Source organism: Mastigoproctus giganteus, chromosome 2 (assembly GCF_048544385.1).
Source record: "Mastigoproctus giganteus isolate SK-2022 chromosome 2, ASM4854438v1, whole genome shotgun sequence".
NCBI lineage: Eukaryota > Metazoa > Arthropoda > Arachnida > Uropygi > Thelyphonidae > Mastigoproctus > Mastigoproctus giganteus.
The window spans coordinates 175,396,854-175,417,068 of record NC_143576.1 but is presented as its reverse complement, the minus strand read 5'-3'; the positions used below and the strand labels follow the sequence as shown (position 1 = coordinate 175,417,068).

General features: G+C 35.7%; 1 protein-coding gene across 2 annotated transcripts in view; it reads right to left on the bottom strand.

Moving 5' to 3' along the window:
• Positions 1-3,071, bottom strand: part of LOC150089768 (macrophage mannose receptor 1-like) — a 121,590-nt gene extending 118,519 nt beyond the window's left edge. For both annotated transcript variants that reach the window (XM_090389646.1, XM_090389647.1), the window contains exon 1: positions 2,973-3,071. In XM_090389646.1, coding sequence (XP_090245772.1) covers positions 2,973-3,027 — 55 coding nt within the window. In that variant the 5' untranslated portion in view covers positions 3,028-3,071. The remainder of the gene's footprint in view (positions 1-2,972) is intronic.
• Positions 3,072-20,215: the final 17,144 nt, after the last annotated feature.

Below are 20,215 nucleotides of genomic sequence, written 5' to 3'. Positions count from 1 at the left end.
GCATCATTGGATGGGGGGTATTCATTGCTGTACGGCAAAATTAGTTTAATCAATACTGAGCGCCATCTTTGAAAGGAAGCGCTGTGCATAATTAACAGGTCGCATGCTTTTTTTTTTTTATGCTATGGTAACGTTCTCAGTTAACTGTCTCTTTACTGGATTAGGGTATGTAAGTAGTAGTAGTAGTAGTGGCATGTGATGCAAGAAAGCAAGTATATGAGCTTATGCAGCATCAGCCAAAAAAAAAAAAATAAAATAAATAAATAAAATCACACCATTCCCTCCAAATGCCTGTCCAGTTCCTCCTTAAATTTATTTAACTTATCAACTTCCACAACGACAGATGGAAGTTTGTTCCAGCAATTAACCACCCGTTGGCTAAAGGCAAATTTCCGCACATCTATTCTACATGTCTTTTCTTAATTTGAATTTATGCCCCCTTAGGTTCGTAATCTGAACAAGTGGAAGGATCCCATCAGAATTCAGCGTGCTCAACCCATTCAAGGCCTTATACACCTCAATCAGATCACCGTGCAGGTGGTGCCTAGTCTCCAGCCACTGCAATTTGCAGATCTGTAAGGTGAGAGTCTACTTGTGTATATGACTTCCCCCCACGATTCACCATTTTTTTCGTAATGTGTTAATACACATATTCGGCTTTGGTTTGGAGCAAGCACACTGGCTCAAATGGTTATACTAAGGGAATTGATTCAGCCAAATAATCTGAAGAAGGTTTCTTATTGCATCGAGAGCTAATAAAGTTACTATTTTCATAGAATCCGTTTTCGATAAAAATTCATAGTAAGAGATTTATGAAAAAAGAAAAACTGTGATATCAAATCACGTCTAGAAACAGCGAGTTGTCTTTTCGTATTTCTCAAAGTGCTAAATATTAAAGAAATTATAACTCATATCTGAAAACAATGAAGTTGGAAATTTAAACTTTGAGAAACCTCAAAAGCACTTTTTTCTGAACATGACAAAAAAATAAATAAATAAGTTGTTTGGTTAAATTTTTAAATTACGATTAGGTTTAATAAAAGTTATGTGTGGGTAGTGGGGGAGAGAGTTTTAAGTCCATCAACGACTTAGACAATATCGCGCAATTTATGTATTATGTTGTACAAGGGTGTCTCACGGTCGATGTGCATGTTGCGTGGGCTGATAAACCAGAAATAACTCGAAGGGTGAATTCCTCTGCCTGAGATCGGTCAACCACAGCTTCATTTGAAGTACTTCAGAAATTCCTTCAGTCATAAGCAGAAATTGAACCCAGATCTCTCAAAACGACAAGTGGCGAAATCACCATACTGTCATGGAGGGCTGTGTGTACATATGCATCACCATACGCTTCAATGAATTCTCCTGTGATGTCATAAGAGGTGTTCTAGTGTCGTCATGACAACTGTTGTTATAAACTCGTAGGAGATTTTTAAGGACTTAATGAGAGCTAGAAGTGATGATACAGCAAAAAATAAACGCAATGAATCAAAGTGCCAGAGACTTTTAAAAAATTCAGTCTTGTTTTACATAAAAAAGTGAAGGTAAAAAATGGAAAATAAGTTTATGTTAGAGAAATGTTTCTCTCAACTTTTTCTTCACACGACCTCATCATCTTAAGAGGGCCCTGGTGCGCTTAAGACAAGGAGCGAGGTGGTACTGGCTAGCAAGAAATTGACATCCACATTGGAATGAGTAAGCATAATCCTTGAGTGGAATGCGATGGAGTATTGTCAAGGATGAGATGCACTTGGAGGAAAAATGCCTCTAAGGAAAGATATTTTTCTACCTCCATAATGAAGCATTTATAGAATCCCTTCATAAAAAACAAATCTCACATATTATTCTGTATTTTTGTTAGCTCCTCAAAAATGCAGCTGTTTCGCTGAGAGCGATTTAACTGCGAACAGTAAAAAGTAAAACCACAAATCATAAATGGGCTTGAATTGAGCGTCTGCTATTCTTTGTAATGTTGTTTTTACCGATACAATGTTCAGTTGTGTAGTCTATTCGAGCATGATTTTATAAAGTTCCTTAGAAATGAAATAAACAAAATAAAAATGAAAATTAATTTTTTTTTAAAAAATATTTTTAGAATACATAGCTAATAGAGAAAGACATCAGGTTTGTCAAAAAATGAAAATAATCAACTTATTTTAAAGTTAAAAAGAATAAAATTATTTATATTTTTAATATTACTATTACTTATTATTATTATTAAAAATTTAATAAAACTCGGCAAACTTAAGCTCATATCTAGATAACATATTGAATATAAAGATTAAATTACGTAAAAGTCTTATTAACAAAACTGTGGAAAAGTTAAAAATAAGAGATTAAGGGATATAAAAAGAACATACCTTATATATCTCACTTTTTATTGGTACTGTCATCAACGTGTTACATGATCTCTAGAATTAACCAAAAGTGAAATGCTCCAGTACATACCCCAGAGGACATTTTTGTTTTTTTACTTCTTGTTTGAAGATGACCAGAGCCAAACTAGATTTCCCCCCCTGGCCGTGTAGCTTAATTCGATAAAGACATTACGCGAATACTGTATTATAATTTAAGTAAGAAAAAACATGTTTTTAAGCCTGTTTTTACACTGTCAAATACACTCAGTGGTCGTTTTATTAGGTACACCACCCTAATAAAGGGAATAAGTCCCCTTTTTAACCCTCAAAGTAGCCTGATTCGTCGTGGCATGGAAAACGAGGTGTCAAAAGGGAATCTCGTTTGTATTGTTCAGTTGTTTTTCCACAGCTGTATTCCATAGTTTGCTGTAATGGGTACTCAAAAGCCCTGAGCTCAATTTTCTACAAAATGCCTACGACAGGTCATGCAGATTTTGCACTCCATTTATAATGTTTATCATTGCTCTGATAAATACAATTTTCAAACACGAAATTTAAGAACAAAGATAAAAGAAATGTTCTCTTTATTATATTCCAGAACTTAATATTTCTTACCTGAAACTGAAAAAATATAAAAAACACATAATACGGCCAGCAAACAGTTATTCATAACGGCTGTCTACAGTATAACCACTACTACAGAGATTAATGACAGGAAATTGAAAAGAAAACACATCCGCTACACACGGAAACTTTTGCAGTTTGATATCAGATTACAGTCCTGCTTCTACAAACCTAAACATTCGGTTTAATAACAAGAACGTCAAAAAACAACTTCGATACGTCAGAGGAGCAAGAAATTCGATAAGAAAATGTTGTGTTCTGTATATCATTGACAGTCAAATTCAACAACGATCAGATTACCGTCCTGCTTCTGCAAAACCTGAACTTTTGGTTTAATAAAGAAAATATTAAAAAAACAAATACGTGCAGTCAGAGGAGCAAGAACTCGATAAGAAAATCTTATGTTCTGCATATCACTGACAATCAAATTCAACAACAAAGTTGTTTTTAATTGGGTTAGAACTAAATTAGAATTGGAATTAGATTGTACTTAAATTAAATTACGACACAATCACATAGAATATCGTGTGATTGTGCGTGTGATTATAAAAGTAAATGATCATATTTTGGCAAAAGGGATTGATATGAAATTTCGCTTAAGGTGGCGAGATCAGCATGTGGAAAACTTCGGATGTTAAACCAAATTTATGGGAAGATATTATCCCTGAAGCAGAAATTTTGACAAGTGGAATGGCGTGTTTCAAAGAGTGAGAAATTTTGTTCGACCAGAACAGCAGATGGCAAGTTATCTGCTAAATTTCAAGCTAATTTTTGAAAAGTTAAATTTATCTAACGAAGCAGTCAGATTCATTTTGATGGAACACTTGAGCATGAGAAAAGCTTCCGTCAAAACGGTTCCACGGATCTTTCAAGCAGATGCAATCACCTTCGAAAGGGTATTGCTGGTGGTGAAACGTAGATGTTAGGGTATGACTTATAACTAAACGTTAGAGTTCAGCAAGAATATATCCCCGACTGCCAAACAGCCAATAAAGCTTATTTTTTGAAAATTCTCTAAAGGCCAAAGGATGCTGGCTAAAGCAAAAGAAAAGGTCTTTGTCCAGATGAATGGATTTTCCACGATAAGGACAACACGCAGCTTATAGCATTAACAGCATGTTTTTGTGAGGTAGTTCATTCTCCTTAAAAAAAAGGAAAAAAAAGCGATTTCGAGCAACTTGATCATCAATTAAAACTGCTGTATTTATCAGATTTGGGCCACTGCGACTTTTTTCTCATTTCAATGAGAAGGAAAGGACCTTAAGGTGCTCGTGACGTTACATTAGAGAATTTGATGGTATTCGGATGAGTAATCAAGCGAAGAATTGAAGAACTGTCGTTGATTAAAGTGAAAAGATTCACAAGGGGATTTTGAAGAAAATAAAGCTTGTTTGGTTATTAAACACATTACAAGCTTTAATTCGATTACAATGTAAATAGACTACATACCAAAATTACATTAAAATTCGCAAGTTACATGAAATAAAAGTTCAGTGATGCAAACCGAAAAATAGTCTTTTGCCTAACATGCAATTTCTTTTTTTTTTTTTTTTAAATAATAAGAATTGTTTTCTTAGAAGCACATTCCATATATATGAGATATGCGTACTTTTGATAGGAGATATGAGTATTCTTTGTGACTGATAGCTGCAGATGGTCTTTAGACGTATTTAGACATGTTCAGACCTGCAAATCAGGTCTTTATATAAGCCTGTGAAGTATTCTTTCCGCATGCATTCAATTGTATTCTGCTGAAAACGTGCTGACTAGTATTTTCTCGTAACCGGATTTTCATATTCTGTGTCTTTGATAATGGCAACTCATGGTTGCCTGAACAATCCAAATATATTTTGCTATGGTGGAGCACAATAAAAGTAGGATGTAAAAATTATTGGTGAAAAATTTATATTCCACATATTTTGGAAATGAGTAAACATTTTTTTTTACAAAAGTGTAAAAAAAAGTTGGGTTTTCCTTAAAGTATACCGTACATGTACAGAGGGCTTACGATTGTTGAAATGTGATAAAAAGAGAGCCTTAACACTTATCATTCCTATGGTGTGAAGAACGTACGAAATAATGTTTTTGTGTACCTAACAATATTACTCCAGCTGTAAGGCAGCAGTACTCCATGAACCTGAGCCACCGGTACCCTCCACCAGTTTTTCTTGAACATATGCTATCAAATCTCGAATCTGACATTTGTGATCTACAGGATAATGGAAGAAATGCACAACTTTAGACCGTAGCTGTTCACGCGAAGTGAACTCAACGATCGTATGAGAGATTTAAATCTACCCGAAGGGTCTGCAGAGCTTTTAGGATCAAAACTGAAATCCAAGAATCTGCTGGCCCCAAGAAATCGTCAAAAAGAATTGGTTCTCTATTTTTTCGAATAAAGCGCAATGATATATTTAACAAAATTCCTGTAGTTAAGAACATTTTTGGAATTTTCTACCAACCAACAGAATGGAGGCTATTTACTGACTTATCGAAGCAGAGCCTCAAAGGAATTTTCCTTCACAATGGAAATGGATATGCATCCATTCCTGTAGCCTATTCAGCACGCTTAAAATAAAACTACAAAAATGTTAACCTTCTTTTGGAAAAAAATTCAGTTCAAGGATCACGGCTGGCTAGTGTGCGGAGATTTTAAAGTTATTGGTCTGCTACTCGGCAACAATTTGGTTACATAAAAGTCTTGCTTCTTGTGCGGGAGATGAGGGGGGGGGGGAATAGTCGAACAAGAAGTGAACACTGGGAAAGGAAAGTGTAGCCATCAAGATAGTCTTTGACACTAGGTTCAAAAAAACGTTAAAAACGAGCCACTAATAAATCAAAAGAAAGTACTGGTACCTCCTCTGAATATATAGCTAGGTTTAATGAAACAGTTCGTCGAAGACCGGAATACAGAAAGAAATTGTTTCAAGTATGTTTGCATTAAATTCCCAACCTTACATACAAAAAAAAATCGAGGCAGGAATTTTTGTTGGACCTCAAGTCCGAAAGTTGTGTTCGACTCTGTATTTGAAGAATCCATGAACCAAACTGAAAGAGTCGCTTGGGATGGCATTAACAATGCAGTAGCCAATTTTCTGGAAAACAATAGCCACCGAGATTGTGAAATGATCGTGAGTAACTTGCTGGAGAAGTTCAGAAGATGTGAGTGTTAAGGTATACTTTCTGCATTCTCATCTCAACTATTTCCCAGAAAATTTAGGTGGTTTAAGGGAAGAGCGAAGGGATGAGGGGAGAAAGATTCCATCAAGATACAAAAGAAATGGAAGAAAGGCATCGCCGGAGATGGAACTTCAATATGATGACAGACTACTGCTGGATGCTAAAAAAAAAGGAAGTCACCAAGAACAAAAACGAAAAGAAAAACAGTCATCAAAACCAAGCTTAATCGAATCTATTGTATAAAAAATCGAGTTTGGAGCCATATATGCTTGAAGGACTTTTATATTTCTGTTTTTATGGATTTTATAGCTATTTTTTATATAAAAATAACCTACAGTATTTGTAAAATCTGTACAAACACGGGGAAAAAAATCCAAGAGCACTAATATTTTAATTTGTTTTTTTATTTGTAAAACATTCTGAATGAGCAAATTTCAAGTACCTTTCGAAATTTCCATTAAAAATGTAGTTCAGATTACTTACCAGCAATTAAACATCAGAACTTTTCTTAAAATGCTGACTGGTATTATTTGTATCAAACTTTGCAAGGATAAGAGATATATTCCCTCCCAGGAACTTTGCAAGGATAGGAGATATATCCCTCCTCCCATGTCCTTGTTTAAAAATGGAAAAAGTGAATGAAGCAAGAAATTATCATTACTTGCCTTTGCGCACTGTCTAATTATCACTTTTTCAATTTTTAAATAAGGGTACAAGGACGATATATACCCTATCTCCAAAATAAATGTTGGTAACAGTGCAGTGCGAAAAGAGAAGCAATGATAATTTCCTAATTCATTCACTTGTCCGATTTTTAAACAAGAGCACATGGAATATATCTGCTGTGCCTGCAAGGTTGTCTGACTAACATATTCACTATATTCCGAATAAAGTATTGTTCTTATTTACAATCCAGCACGACCACCAGGTCAGAAAAGTTTACAATAAATCATGAATACAACCGTTAATCGTATTTAGCAGTTACAGACTTGAACCAAGGTCAACTTAAAGAGCGTGTGCTACTGCACTCTCGCTCCTGACCACTCGGCTACGGGATATCCAAACTAACTTGCAGGGATAGCAGATAAATATTCCCCCGTGTCCTTGTTTAAAAATTGGAAAAGTGAATGAAATGTGGAAGATTTTTTTAAAAATCTTAATCCCCGATTTTTGGATTGATATTTCATACTTTTACCAAAGCGAATTGGTAGATACTACATTTACCAGATTTCGGGCTTTTACAGTAACATAATTTACATACTGTATGCACCCCCCCCCCCCAGAATTAGTCTAATTACTTTATTCCCAGACCAGGTATTTAGAATTCGTTCACAACCAATGTTAAATTTCAATAGCAAGTACGTTTCTTTAGACTTGGAAATATCGTAATGTTAATTTTTTGTCCTGGTTTGATTCTTCCTTTAGAAAATTTTCTCCAAGTGCTGCTTACAAAACGATATCTCTAATGAAAATATACCAAACGCGATAGTCAAAACTAGTTTAAAAGAATATCATTATTATTCAAATAACAATTATGTAAATGACTGAATCACATTAATATCAATTCAACACATGAAGATACTGACCAAATTTTATCTTTCCCCATTTCCTAAATACTTTTCACAGTTTTTATTGAACAAACCAGCAGGAAATTACCACAACAGTATTGTCAGAAATGTGAAGCAAAACACAGCGAGTGGAAAAACTTTAGTCGCCATGGTCAGAAAGAATCGATCGACCTCCCGGTGATCTTGACAGAAACTGCACTTTGCCATAATAAATCTCACGAGAAAATTGAAACCTCCGTTTAGGGAGCAACCACCCGTTGTTGGTAAATTAGGTTTACCCGGCTCAGGTTTTTGCTAAATCGCCAAATGGTAGACTCTGCAGAGAATTAGTAGCGTTTCTGAGACATCCAGCTGTGCAATACATTGTCTGTGTATTAATACTTTTTTTTTTTTTGTTGTTTAGTTATTTGGTTTTTTTTAGGAGCATTAGCAACTAAGGCCATATTTCTCCGGGGATATACGGTGGTCATTCCCTGACCTTTCCACATCCTCCGTATTTGGTGGTCACGGGCTCGAACCCCGGTCTATTCAAGAAGCGTGTGCTATGCACTACTGCTCCTGCTCACCTGGCTACAGAGGCGCCGAAGTATTAATACGTGTATCACGGATCTAGGTGACCAAATGTTTGGTGTTAAATTTTTTTGGTAAACTGTCTAAATTTCGGATTCAGATGAGTATCTTAAGAAATTTAAGTGAATTTGTAAATGCAACAAATTCAATGGAGTTTGCTTAAGACATTTTTCACTAAGATCTAGCAATCATTATTCATCAGTTATTGATGATATTTTGTCATATTAAAAAAAAATAATTAACATTTAAAAAAAATTCATTAATGTAATCAAACATTTTTTCAATTTTTTTTTTTTTTTTTTTTTACGTGAATAGTCTATGCTGGGGGTACCCTACGGCGCTCAGGTTGTCAAGAAAAGTTAAACGCCTAACCGCCGTAGGGTACCCCGAGCATAGACTTCATTCGCGACAAAAAAAAAAATTGAAAAATTGTTTGACTACATTAATGAATTTTTTTTAAATGTTCATTGTTTTTTTTTTAATATGACAAAATATCATCAATAATTGATGAATAATGGTTGCTAGACCGTAGTGAAAAATAAGTATAAACAATTTATGCTTATTTTGTCGGGTATGTAATGCCGTCGACGAATATGCAAGAAAAAATTAGAAATTTTCATATTTAATATAATTTTTTTCGAAAAAACTAAAAGTTTACATTTTGGTCATTGCGCCTTGGTTAATTTCACTCTCAATAACTTCTAAACTATGATAGATAGACATAAACAGTAAGCGATAAAATTGCTCAGTAGGAAACGTAGTTTCTTCATCTATAAATAGTTTTGATGTAGCTCTTATGGTTCTCTCAAATTAGCGATGCAAATTTGAGAGAGTTTAAAAATTCGAGCATTTTCAAGTTTGTTTTCGCAATATCTTGAACACTATAAATATTATACAAAAACAGTCAGCAACAAAATTGTTGCCCTTTGCCCTACAAGGATATATAACTAGATTTCAAATCGGGTTTATAGCTTCGAGAGTTGAACAAGTCGTTAAAGTAATTACTTCGTTCAGTTATTTCGCATTTGTCGAGCAGCGCGGTTGTGTTTCATTTAGTTAAATTGTGACGATGCCGAAAGTTACATCAACTAAATGTGTTCAAAGATTTCGACAAAATCACAAATCTAATGTTGAAAAGCAAGCACCAAAGTCGGCGGAGGAACCAAGAGAGAGAGAGAGAGAGTCGTAAGCGTAAACGCGAGCAAGATCAATTAGAGGCAGATGTCCGGCCATCAACGTTAAAAAGAACAGTGCAAACATGAGGCATAAATAGCAAGGTTCCCTCTCCCCCAGAAACTGGGGTTTTTCGTCGAGCAAAACAGACAAATCGACCATAGAACTCACGCAATTAACAGACATAAGACACACAGCATGGCAGATGAATTTAATTATTGGGGTGGCCTAATATTAATAGTTGCAACAATAAATGTCACCACAAACTATTGTTGATTGTAAATGAAAATACCGAATAAAATAAAACTTATTTTATTAAGATGAAATTGTATTTTTTCATTTCACATGACGTTATTCACGGATCCACCTTCGGCTCCATGGAGCCAGCGTCGATTTTTTTTCAACCAGTGTTTTCTTTTGGAAAACACTGATAGAAGCACTAGTTCATTTTATAAAAAAAAAAATGAAAAAAAATTTCTTTATAAAAATTCCCTCCAAAATGTGTTTCCATTATTCGCAACCCAATATACTTTTTGTCTGGAATATTCTATAAAAGAATGATATCGGAACTGGTTCGCACTCCCAGATATACGAACCGATGTATTTGAGAAACGAGTGATTCGCCATCTGTTTAGTTCGAAAAATGATATTTAGTGGAAGAAACGTGATGCTGGGAAAACATAAGTTTGAATCTTTTTTGACTGCTTGCTTTCTGAACTACGTGAGCTCGACAGCCTCGATAATTTGTTCGCTGACCTCCAAATGTGCAGGAGAATCGACTGGAGAGATGAAAGGCACGGAGGTGAAAACCATCTTATTTTTCCTCTTTCTTGTTAAGGTTTAGAATGTAGCTTGTGACTGCTAATAATTAATATCGACTACTTATAACCAGTCGCGACTTGACCAGACTCATTGCATTCTTTCACTCGAACACCGAAGTGGATTTTATGAGAATATCTTACGACTTAAACAATGACTTGGTCTCTTTCCAGGAAGTCCAGGCGACCTGGAGGAGACTAGCCAGAGAATTATGGGCAGCATGGCTACCTCCTGGTGTGTGCGGGCAACGTGGGGTCCCTCCAGGGGCCCTGCAGCCAAAAGCCAGGACACTCAACAAAACCTAACACAATACTTCATATACAACACACAACGCTTTCTGGCTTTCACAGTGATATGTTTGTCTCCACAGTGTTTATATGGCGTGCACATGTGTGAAACCACCGAAGACGCCTTTCCCTAACACTATGCACACTGACCATGGAGCTCCGCTTACGTCCGAACTGATAAAATTCCGGAAATACGCATTGCTTCATCATTTAAAGTTTAGTAAACGTCAAAATCTTGTTAAATCAATTCTTAGCTGAAAATAGTTAAGGATTATTTTTGTTTATATGATGTGTATGCATGGTTTGTTCCTGGTAATACGCAATTAATCTTTAAAAACTCTTGAACTTTAACCGCAAACTGTTTCAAAGTCTAAATTTTCCTTAAGTAATCTCTGACCTTTCTGTACAGACGATGATATATATACAGGAGCATTCATCAAATAATTTAAGTCATAGATCGTAACCAAAGTGCTAGATCGCCTCTTTCTTTATTTTATTTTACTTTATTATTTTTTTTTTTATTCTTAAGCCGGAGTTAAAATGGTAGCAATAAGAGGGGTTCAGTAATATACGACGTATCATAAAGTGTGCTCGCCTTCGCGGTAGAAGGCGACAGATCTATAGACTAATAAATTTCTTGAGAAATTCTGTCTTTTAACGCTTCTTATGCACCTCGCGAACGGTTATCTTTTATCCCATCTCTTCAAAACGAAGATTTAAAATAAGAAAAAGTGTCGGCCAAAACAGTTTCCTATCCGTGGATGTGAACGTTACCTTGTGATTTCTTGCCCTTCTCACACTACCATAATTTAAATAAATTTGCAAAAATATTGCTTATAATTCTAAATTTTTAGACGCTAAGGCAGAAGAGAACGTAAATGTATAAATTATATAGCATTTATCGCAAAAAAATGCATGAAAAGGTCTGTTGGATATAGGAAGACGCCATAAAGTTTCATTACATCGTATTAGTGGTGCATTTAGTACGACTTTCAACGATCGAAAATTTTTCTCAATATTGGGCTCACTTTTGCCTACTAGTTCGCGTATACGCAAAATTAAAAAGAACTTCCTCTAAAGGGGGTCTCTTGATTACCTGTTTTCTCTCCAAAGTCTCTAATGTAGTTCAGTTCCATTATAACCACTAAGTATATAAAATATACAAGAAAATACACCCTGAAAATAATTTACTGACGTTGTATTCAACGCTGATTCATGGACCCTTGTTACAGATCAACAAGTAAGAATATCTTCGAGGCATGCATAAGTAAATATTAATTTTATAATCATTGATGTCAATAAGTATATCCTTACATGTCATCACAGACGCAGATATGCTGTGGCATGTTTACTGAAACGTTTTTGAAAGTTCTTTGGATAGCATGTATATTTGTTACCCACAACAGGGACGAAACCTCTGAAGTTGTGACCCTACACAGCTACTCATTCTGCTTATGCGTGAATGTTCTTTAGTTGCAAAAAAAAGTCGGGTAATATTTTTTCTAATATTTTGTCTTGCACCAGAGATGACTGTTACTTCCAAGGGAGAAACACTCCCTTATTTTAATACTGTCTCAATGCAACTATATCTTTTTATGAGTCTCATAACTCTGTCTATAGTAAAGAACAGTTCAAATAATTGTTTTTACAATGATTTGTAAACTTCCTGATTAATTTTTCAATAAAATCGATGGGCATACTGATTAGATGGAGGCGTTAAATGCAAATAAAACTGCTAAAGCCATTACTTAACTATAAGCATTCTTTCAGAGTTTTAAATCGCTTTACATGTTTCTTCAAGGCTTCGGGCTAATGGTGTAAAGGAGTTCCGTTGTTTATATTCTTTCACCGTTCGCGACAGTCAATGGCACCCTAGATACGGCGAAGCAAGAACAAGCAAATTGTCTGCGCAGTAAATTCTCAAGAGTTGGGTTTCTCAACGAGACAAGGGAGCAGTTTGAGAAGGTTATCCACCTGCATCTGCCATTCAAAGACAAAAAGTGATATTCCTGCACCAGATAAAACCTTTTGATGCACAGGATGAAACTGGAAAGAAGAAAACTTTCTCGGGAAATTAGTTTTGTGGTGAATGGTGAAGCCATAATACTTTCCCAAAAATATATTTACAGATGAAGAATTCAAAGCCAGTTTTCGTTCAGCTTTTTTGGATTATTGCAGTCACGTAAGATAAAAGCCTGCCTGACTACAGCTAATGTCTTTTGTAGAATTTGGAAGACGTCACTAAACTAAATCATTCGGTTATAACGATGGGACCTGGAATAATCTGGTCCTCAGTGGGACCAGCTTATTCATCATCAACCGTCCTCTTATTCGAAAAGATTTTGCCTTTTAAAACTTAAATGCTTACATATGAGCTATAAAAACTCACAGCATCATGAATAGGAAAACTTTCCAATAATTTTATTTTAAAAAGTTTACACTTCAACTATTACTTGCCGGAATTTATTAGAAGCTTTACATTGTAGAAGGTGTTATCCTTTCCATTTAAAAAATGACGTAGAATAAATTGTTAAGCATAAACTGCCTCGGAAATGAAGCAAAATTACATCGAATATTTTTATTTGTAACAGATAAATAATTTATTAGTATTAGTATTACTTTTAGTATGAATAAAGTAAAATGAAATTTTTCTGCGTCAGTTAGAATTAATAATAATAATAACTAGGCAGCTTCGCTCCCTGCTCGCTTTGCTCGCCCACCCCCGAGCACACTTTTCTACGTAAAATGTAGAGGTATACGGAGAAAGTCAAATCTTTTCTACGTAAAAGACACACTTGTCGATACGCAATGATCGATATCTAATCAGGAAATGACCTATGTAATTATTTACCTGTGCATTTGCAGTGCTCGGCATTCTCAAGGTTGAATAAATACCATTATGTAATTATCTATCTGTGTTTACATAGGTCACTTAGGAAAAGGCTTTTTGCGCTTCGGGGTCCATAATGCAGAGGAATATTGTTTCCTCCAAAAGAGCAGGACTAAAATATTTAACTGAAATATTTACAAACTATACAAATATTTAAAATATTTACAAAATATTAAACTATTTACAAATACTGTATACAATATTCATTAATATATAAAAAACGTTACAATGTAACATCAAATGTTAGACAGGGAAGCACGAGCACGAGGTTGGTGAATATTATGTCAATAATTAATTGCATTGTAGTGACGTAATTGCCTCACCCTCTTCTCCCATTGGCTCGAATAAATATCACTAGGGGGAAAACTTTTTTAATGTACAGAGAGAGTATTATTATTATTATTATTATTATTACAATCATCTTTTCATGGATAAGCAGATAACACAAAAGGATAAATGGAGCATTATAAATAACATGTTAAGTACAAGGAAGGAAAAAGTCAAGAGGAAACCAAATTAAAACACTAGTAGAACAGATTTCTGGTGCAAACAATATGAGGCTGCAAATAGGTTTGCCAAAGCTGTATTAGATCTCAACAGATATTTAATACATTATTGCCAAGATTCCTTTATTCAACAAGATAGACTTCCTCAGATAATGAACTCTTGTCTAGTCTTAGCTCCACATTATACTGAGATTCTTAAAATTATAGAACAATTAAAGAACAAGAAATCTTACGGACTGGACTGTATTACAGTAACCGAGGTAAAGAGAAACAAAGAACAGTTCTCTGTTCTCTTGGTAGAGCTAATAGCACGTATGTTAGAGTCGGGAAGCTATCCTACAAATTTACTCTCATTTAGGGTAATTCCTATATATAAAAAGGGACCACCAGATGACTTTTGCAATTACAGACCAATAACAATACAGTCAATTTTAAATAAGATAATAGAAAATTATATATTTTCCCATATAAGCAAATATTTACATCAATATGGACTGTTAAACAACTCTCTATTCTTATATCAGAAGGGCAAGAGCACACAGACATTATTAGAGAATTTAGTAGACTCTCTAAACTTACATTTGAACAACAATAACTTCATATTGATTTTATTTATAGATTTGACCAAAGCATATGACCTAATTGATATCCCAATATTGCAACAGAAATTACTGAAATATGGTATAAGGGGAAGACTCAATCAACTCCTAGCAAATTATTTAACCAAGAGAAAAATAACAGTAGAAGTAGAAAAAACAAAGGGAAAATCTTATAATGTAAAGAGAGGAGTACCTCAGGGCACACGTTCTGGGCCAATCATGTTCAACATCTATATAAATGACATATTCGAAGTAATTAAGAACTCCTTTATAAAAATTTATGCAGATGATATAATCTTATATACAATAGGAAAGAACCTAACAAAAATGGAGAATGATTTACAACAGGATGCAATACATTTACAAACTTGGTTGCACGATAATAAATTAGCACTGAGCTTTGAAAAAACAAAATTTTTGGTAATAAGACCTCCTCATCAAACCTTGGACATTCAACCCTCTATCAAATTGCACAAACATGATTGCCTACATGATCAGAATTTCAAGAATTGCAAATGTCTAACTGTGGAAGAAGTTTCAAATCATTGTTACCTTGGGTTATGGATTGACTACAGTCTAAGGTGGGTAATGCATATAACAAACTTGTACAAAAAAATGAGATTTTTTGTGTACTTTTTCTACTACATTAAGAATAAGTTAAATCTTAGAACAAAAGTTACCTTATTTTATGCATTAGTGGATTCCCAACTCAATTATTTAGTAAATATATGGGCACGAGCAAATAAAACAGAAATAAGGGCAATAAACAACTTAATGAATAGGATTCTGAAACTTTTAATGGGGACAAACTCTTGGAATGACCTGAACAAGAGAAGGCAATTTTTGTTGGAACATAAAATACTGTATCCAGTTCAAAAACTGAAGTTAAATCTATTCTTAAAAAATCTTAACACTATTTTTGAAGAGTCGAATCTGCAAAGAAATGTCTCACAAAATTTAAGGAACCCAAAAGCAATTACTTTGCCTCACCCTAGGATACTAAATAGATTTGAAGATAGGCACACAATTCCTAATAAGAAAATTCTTGATACTCAATGATACAGTAGATTAGAATTGATATGCAGATAAACTACTATCTCTGTTTACAGTGTGGAATATACTATGTGTAGTGACTTCATAGTCTTTTCTGTAAGATAACAAATTTGTACAAAACTGTTGTAAAGGAAGAATTACAACTTGTTGTCAAGAAATTTACTTTTCTTAACAAGTTCATTTATTGTAAACGAATTCACTTTTCTTAACAAGTTCATTTATTGTAAACGAATTCTCTTGATAAATAAAATTGTATTGTAATTGTATTATATCGTATTGTATTATTATTATATGGTCAATATTGAACCAGAGGAGGAACAACATACTACGGAAGCAGAGGAAGGGCAAGAAGAAATACAACCCAGAGTAGCTGAAGTGGAAAGAGACGAAGTCACGATATCCAGAATAGAAGACATGTGGGGGTGGGGATTTTTTTTTTATTATTTGTTTAACCTTTTATATTTCTATATCACCTTTTGATTAGTTCCCCTTTAAAATACCTCCCCACCTGCGCATCTGACTATTAACTTCACAGAAAATTTTAGGTTCAAGGGGAAAAGCTCTTAGATGTATTTAATTCCCTTCGGATAGGCTGGTACTCAGAACAACAAAAAACACACAAAGGTTATAAATAAAATTCAGTTTATGGTACATATTTACATGAATACATCAAAACCAAAATGATTGAACTCAACCACATGACAACATGATCTAGTCTCATCTTATATATATATATATATATATATATATATATATATATATATCTAACCATGCATCAGTTAAAACCATTAATAACAAATACCAATCCCGTTCAATTCCCTTCTGCATATATTCAATCCTGCTTCATTTAAAACCATTAATAACAAAATATCAATCCCTTTCTATTCCTTTCTACATATATATTTGATCATGCATCAATTAAAACCATTAATAACAAATATCAATTCCGTTCTATTCCTTTCTATATATATTTAATCCTGCATCATTTAAAACCATTAATAACAAATATCAATCCCTTTCTATTCCCTTCTACATATATTTGATCATGCATCACTTAAAACCATTAATAACAAAATATCAATCCCTTTCTATTCCTTTACAAAAGTCAATACTTATTCATTTTCTTATTACAATGATTATTAACAGGTATCACTCACTTCTAATTCCCATCCAAAACATATTTAATTGTAGCCTATCAAGCAATTATAAACAAGGCATCAATTACTTCAAATATTTTATATATATGTATTCCCTTCCAAAATTATTTATATATCTATTAAGTTGCCCTGGCTAATGTCCTTCAACACATATCCTACAATAACCTATCCTTACAACTTGGTATTTTTTAGTACTTATCTCACAGTATCTTTTAAAAGTCCTGCTAATCAAAAATCCTACAGTTCTTAGTGTGTGTGAGAATACTTATGTAACTAGCTACTTACTTAGTTATCTTGAAGGGCTCTGCGGCATGTCCTTCATCTTTCTCGCGGTGAACAGCAGGTCTATTCCATCTGGAACGCATCTCACAATCCCTTGGAGAGTTCGGGTACCTTTTCTCCTTAAAAGCGATTCATTTCATCTGGTCAGCATGTTTGTTCTCCCTTCGGTCCGGGCGCCTCCGTAGCCAGGTGGGAAGGAGCAGCAGCAGTGCGTAGTACACGCTTCTTGATTAGACCGGGGTTCGAGCCCGTCACCACCAAATACGGAGGATGCGGAAAAGTCATTCAGGAAATGACCACCGCATATCCCGGAGCAATATGGCCTTAGTTGCTAATGCTCCTAAAAACCAAATAACAACAACAACAACATCCCTTCGGTCCGGCTCCGGATTTTATCGGCTTCAGCACCATTATCTCCTGGGCATCAGACATCTTGTTTATTAATACAGGAGTTGATTCCCTCTCAATTATTGTGTAAGATCCTACAATGAGCTAACTTCTACCGTATTCTGCCTTCTCAACTATTTTAGTTGCCTTTTGCTCTTTACTGACAATACGGCGGGCTTCCTTTATTGTCCCCGTAGCGTTCTAAAACCACGAAACTCACATCTCGTGACCACAGCATCTATTTTTGGAAACTTGTGTGCTGGTCAAGAAACCACTTGCTGTTTGCAGTAAACTATCCCTACTAATTTCGACACCGCATAAACCTTAATTTGTCTGTTGTTGTTTGAACCCATGCTGCTTTAGAGTAGTTTTCTCTTTGTATATCCCCGAGTATAACGGAAGTTGAAGGCTAATGGCGCTTGCCTTTATTTCTTACTACCCATTAAATTTATATTTCATACTGAATAATTCTTATCATTGAAATAGACGATATTACCATCTTATCTCATTAGCAACAAGAATCTTTAAAAAAACTAATTTCCAAAGTCTTTATAAAAAAAATTTATTTTTGTAAGATTCCATTTCTTACAGACGAGTGGAAGAAGGCCCTAATCTTCAGAATTCAAAGGAATGCACCCCACAAGAACCCACTTGATACCTAAACAGAGGCCAAATAAAATCTTGCGGAGAGTAACAGACCACCTCAATTGGCAAATAATACCACATTACCTTGACAACAATGGTGCAACGCTGGAGGCTATCCACACAGCTGTACATACTGTGCTGTCATAGCAGCCACTGGGATTAATGGAAAAGAAACGACAGACCAGCAGCAGAAGAACTGAAAACAGAAGGAACCGCCAGCTTGGGAAAGAAGACTTCAGCAGAAGATAGAAGAAAAGTCAAGATAGGTCAATTGATCCAGTACCAACAGGTAATAGAAGTAAGAAATTCATTGGAAAGGTGAAGAGCATCCTCAAGAGAGACAGCATCCACAGCAAACATGAGACCAGAAATCAGAGAATAGCAGTATACTTGGACACACTGAAGCAGAACCTCCTCGCACTCAGCAAGAGACTAAGCCGAGACAAAGACAGCTCCCAGAGGAAAATAAACAACCGAACCTTCGATGAGGACCAAAGAACCCTCTGCAGGAAACTGGGAGAAGATGAGAAAGCAGGAAACGGACCACCCGAAAAGAGGACGATAGAGGAGTTCTGAAGAAATATCTGGAGCAGTGAAGTAAGACATAACAGCCGGCCCCCTCGATAGAAGTAGATCGGAAGAAAACCAAGGACATACAGGAGACGAGAGAGTGGGAGATTCGAGGAGAATAAGTAAAGAAGTCGATCAGGAACATCCACAACTGGCGAACCCCAGGAATTGATAACATACACAACTACTGGTACACTCACTTGAACACACAAGCAACTAGCAGAGTAGTTCACTCGAATGATGAGGCACCCGGAGACAATCCCGAAGTTTCTCACTGAAGGCGTCACATATCTCAAGCCTAAAGACGAAGATACAAGAAACCTGGCGAAATACAGGCCAATCACCTGCCTCCCAACGAAGTGCAAGATCCTGACCTGCTGCATAACCAAGAAGATATCAGACCACTTAGAGAGTCAGAACATAATGGCCGAACATCAGAAAGGATGCAAGTGGAAGAGCAAATGATGGAAGGAACAATTAACCATAGAAGCCGCAGTTATAGAGCAAGCCTATAAGAAGCACCGCAACCTATACACGGCCTACATCGATTACCGCAAGGCCTTCGACTCCGTACCTCATAGCTGGCTAATAGAGACCCTGAAGATCTACAAGGTGAATCTGATAGTGACAAACTTCCTAAGAGCAACAATGGCGAAATGGAGTACCACCATTAAGGTCGAGAACATCACAACCAGACCAATCCCATCAGAAGAGGAATCTTTCAGAGAGATGCTGTGAGCCCACAATGGTTCTGTCTAGCACTCAACCCGCTATCCATCATGCTTAACGGCAGCAAGTATGGCTATAACTTCAAAGAATGAAGAAAGAACCTGTACACCCTCATCCACCTGATGTATATGGATGACATCAAACTGTACGCGGCAACCGAGAAGCAACTGCAGCAGCTACTCCGGATCACCGAAGAATTCAGCTAGGACATCAGGATGGAATTTGAATTAGACAAATGCAAGACCCACACGCTGCACCAGGGAAAATTAGTCCGCTGAAACTACCAGCTGCTGACTGGTAAAGAGATAGAAGCTATGACAGAAGGAAAGACCTACAAATACCTAGGGATGAGGCAGGCTCAGCAGTTAGAGCACAAGGAAATCAAGAAGTGCCTGACCGAAAAATATCATCAGAGACTCAGAAGTCTGCTGAAAGCAAAATTGGACGGAGGGAACACAGTTAAAGCTATAAACACCTATCCAGTTCCAGCACTAACAGAGTACAGAGTATTTTTTGGGTCTAACGGCACCAGGGATTTACCCCATCTCCGCGTATGTTCTTTGTATCGAGGACAGTACGCTGTCAAGGCCAGAGGTTTAAAAGTGTGTGGATCATGTATTGTGTAATATGTTGTGCGCCCCTTGTTCCTCTGGCTTGTTAGCCGCCAGGCCCCAGATGGGACCTGTCGTTTACGTACTCCGCCACGTGGAGGCCAGCCAGGTGTTCCCTTATAGTTTGCTCTGGCAGGTCCTACCACCTATTTTCCTGAGATTTCAGTGGCTAGGACCTAAAAAAAAAAAAAAAAAAAAATAATAATAA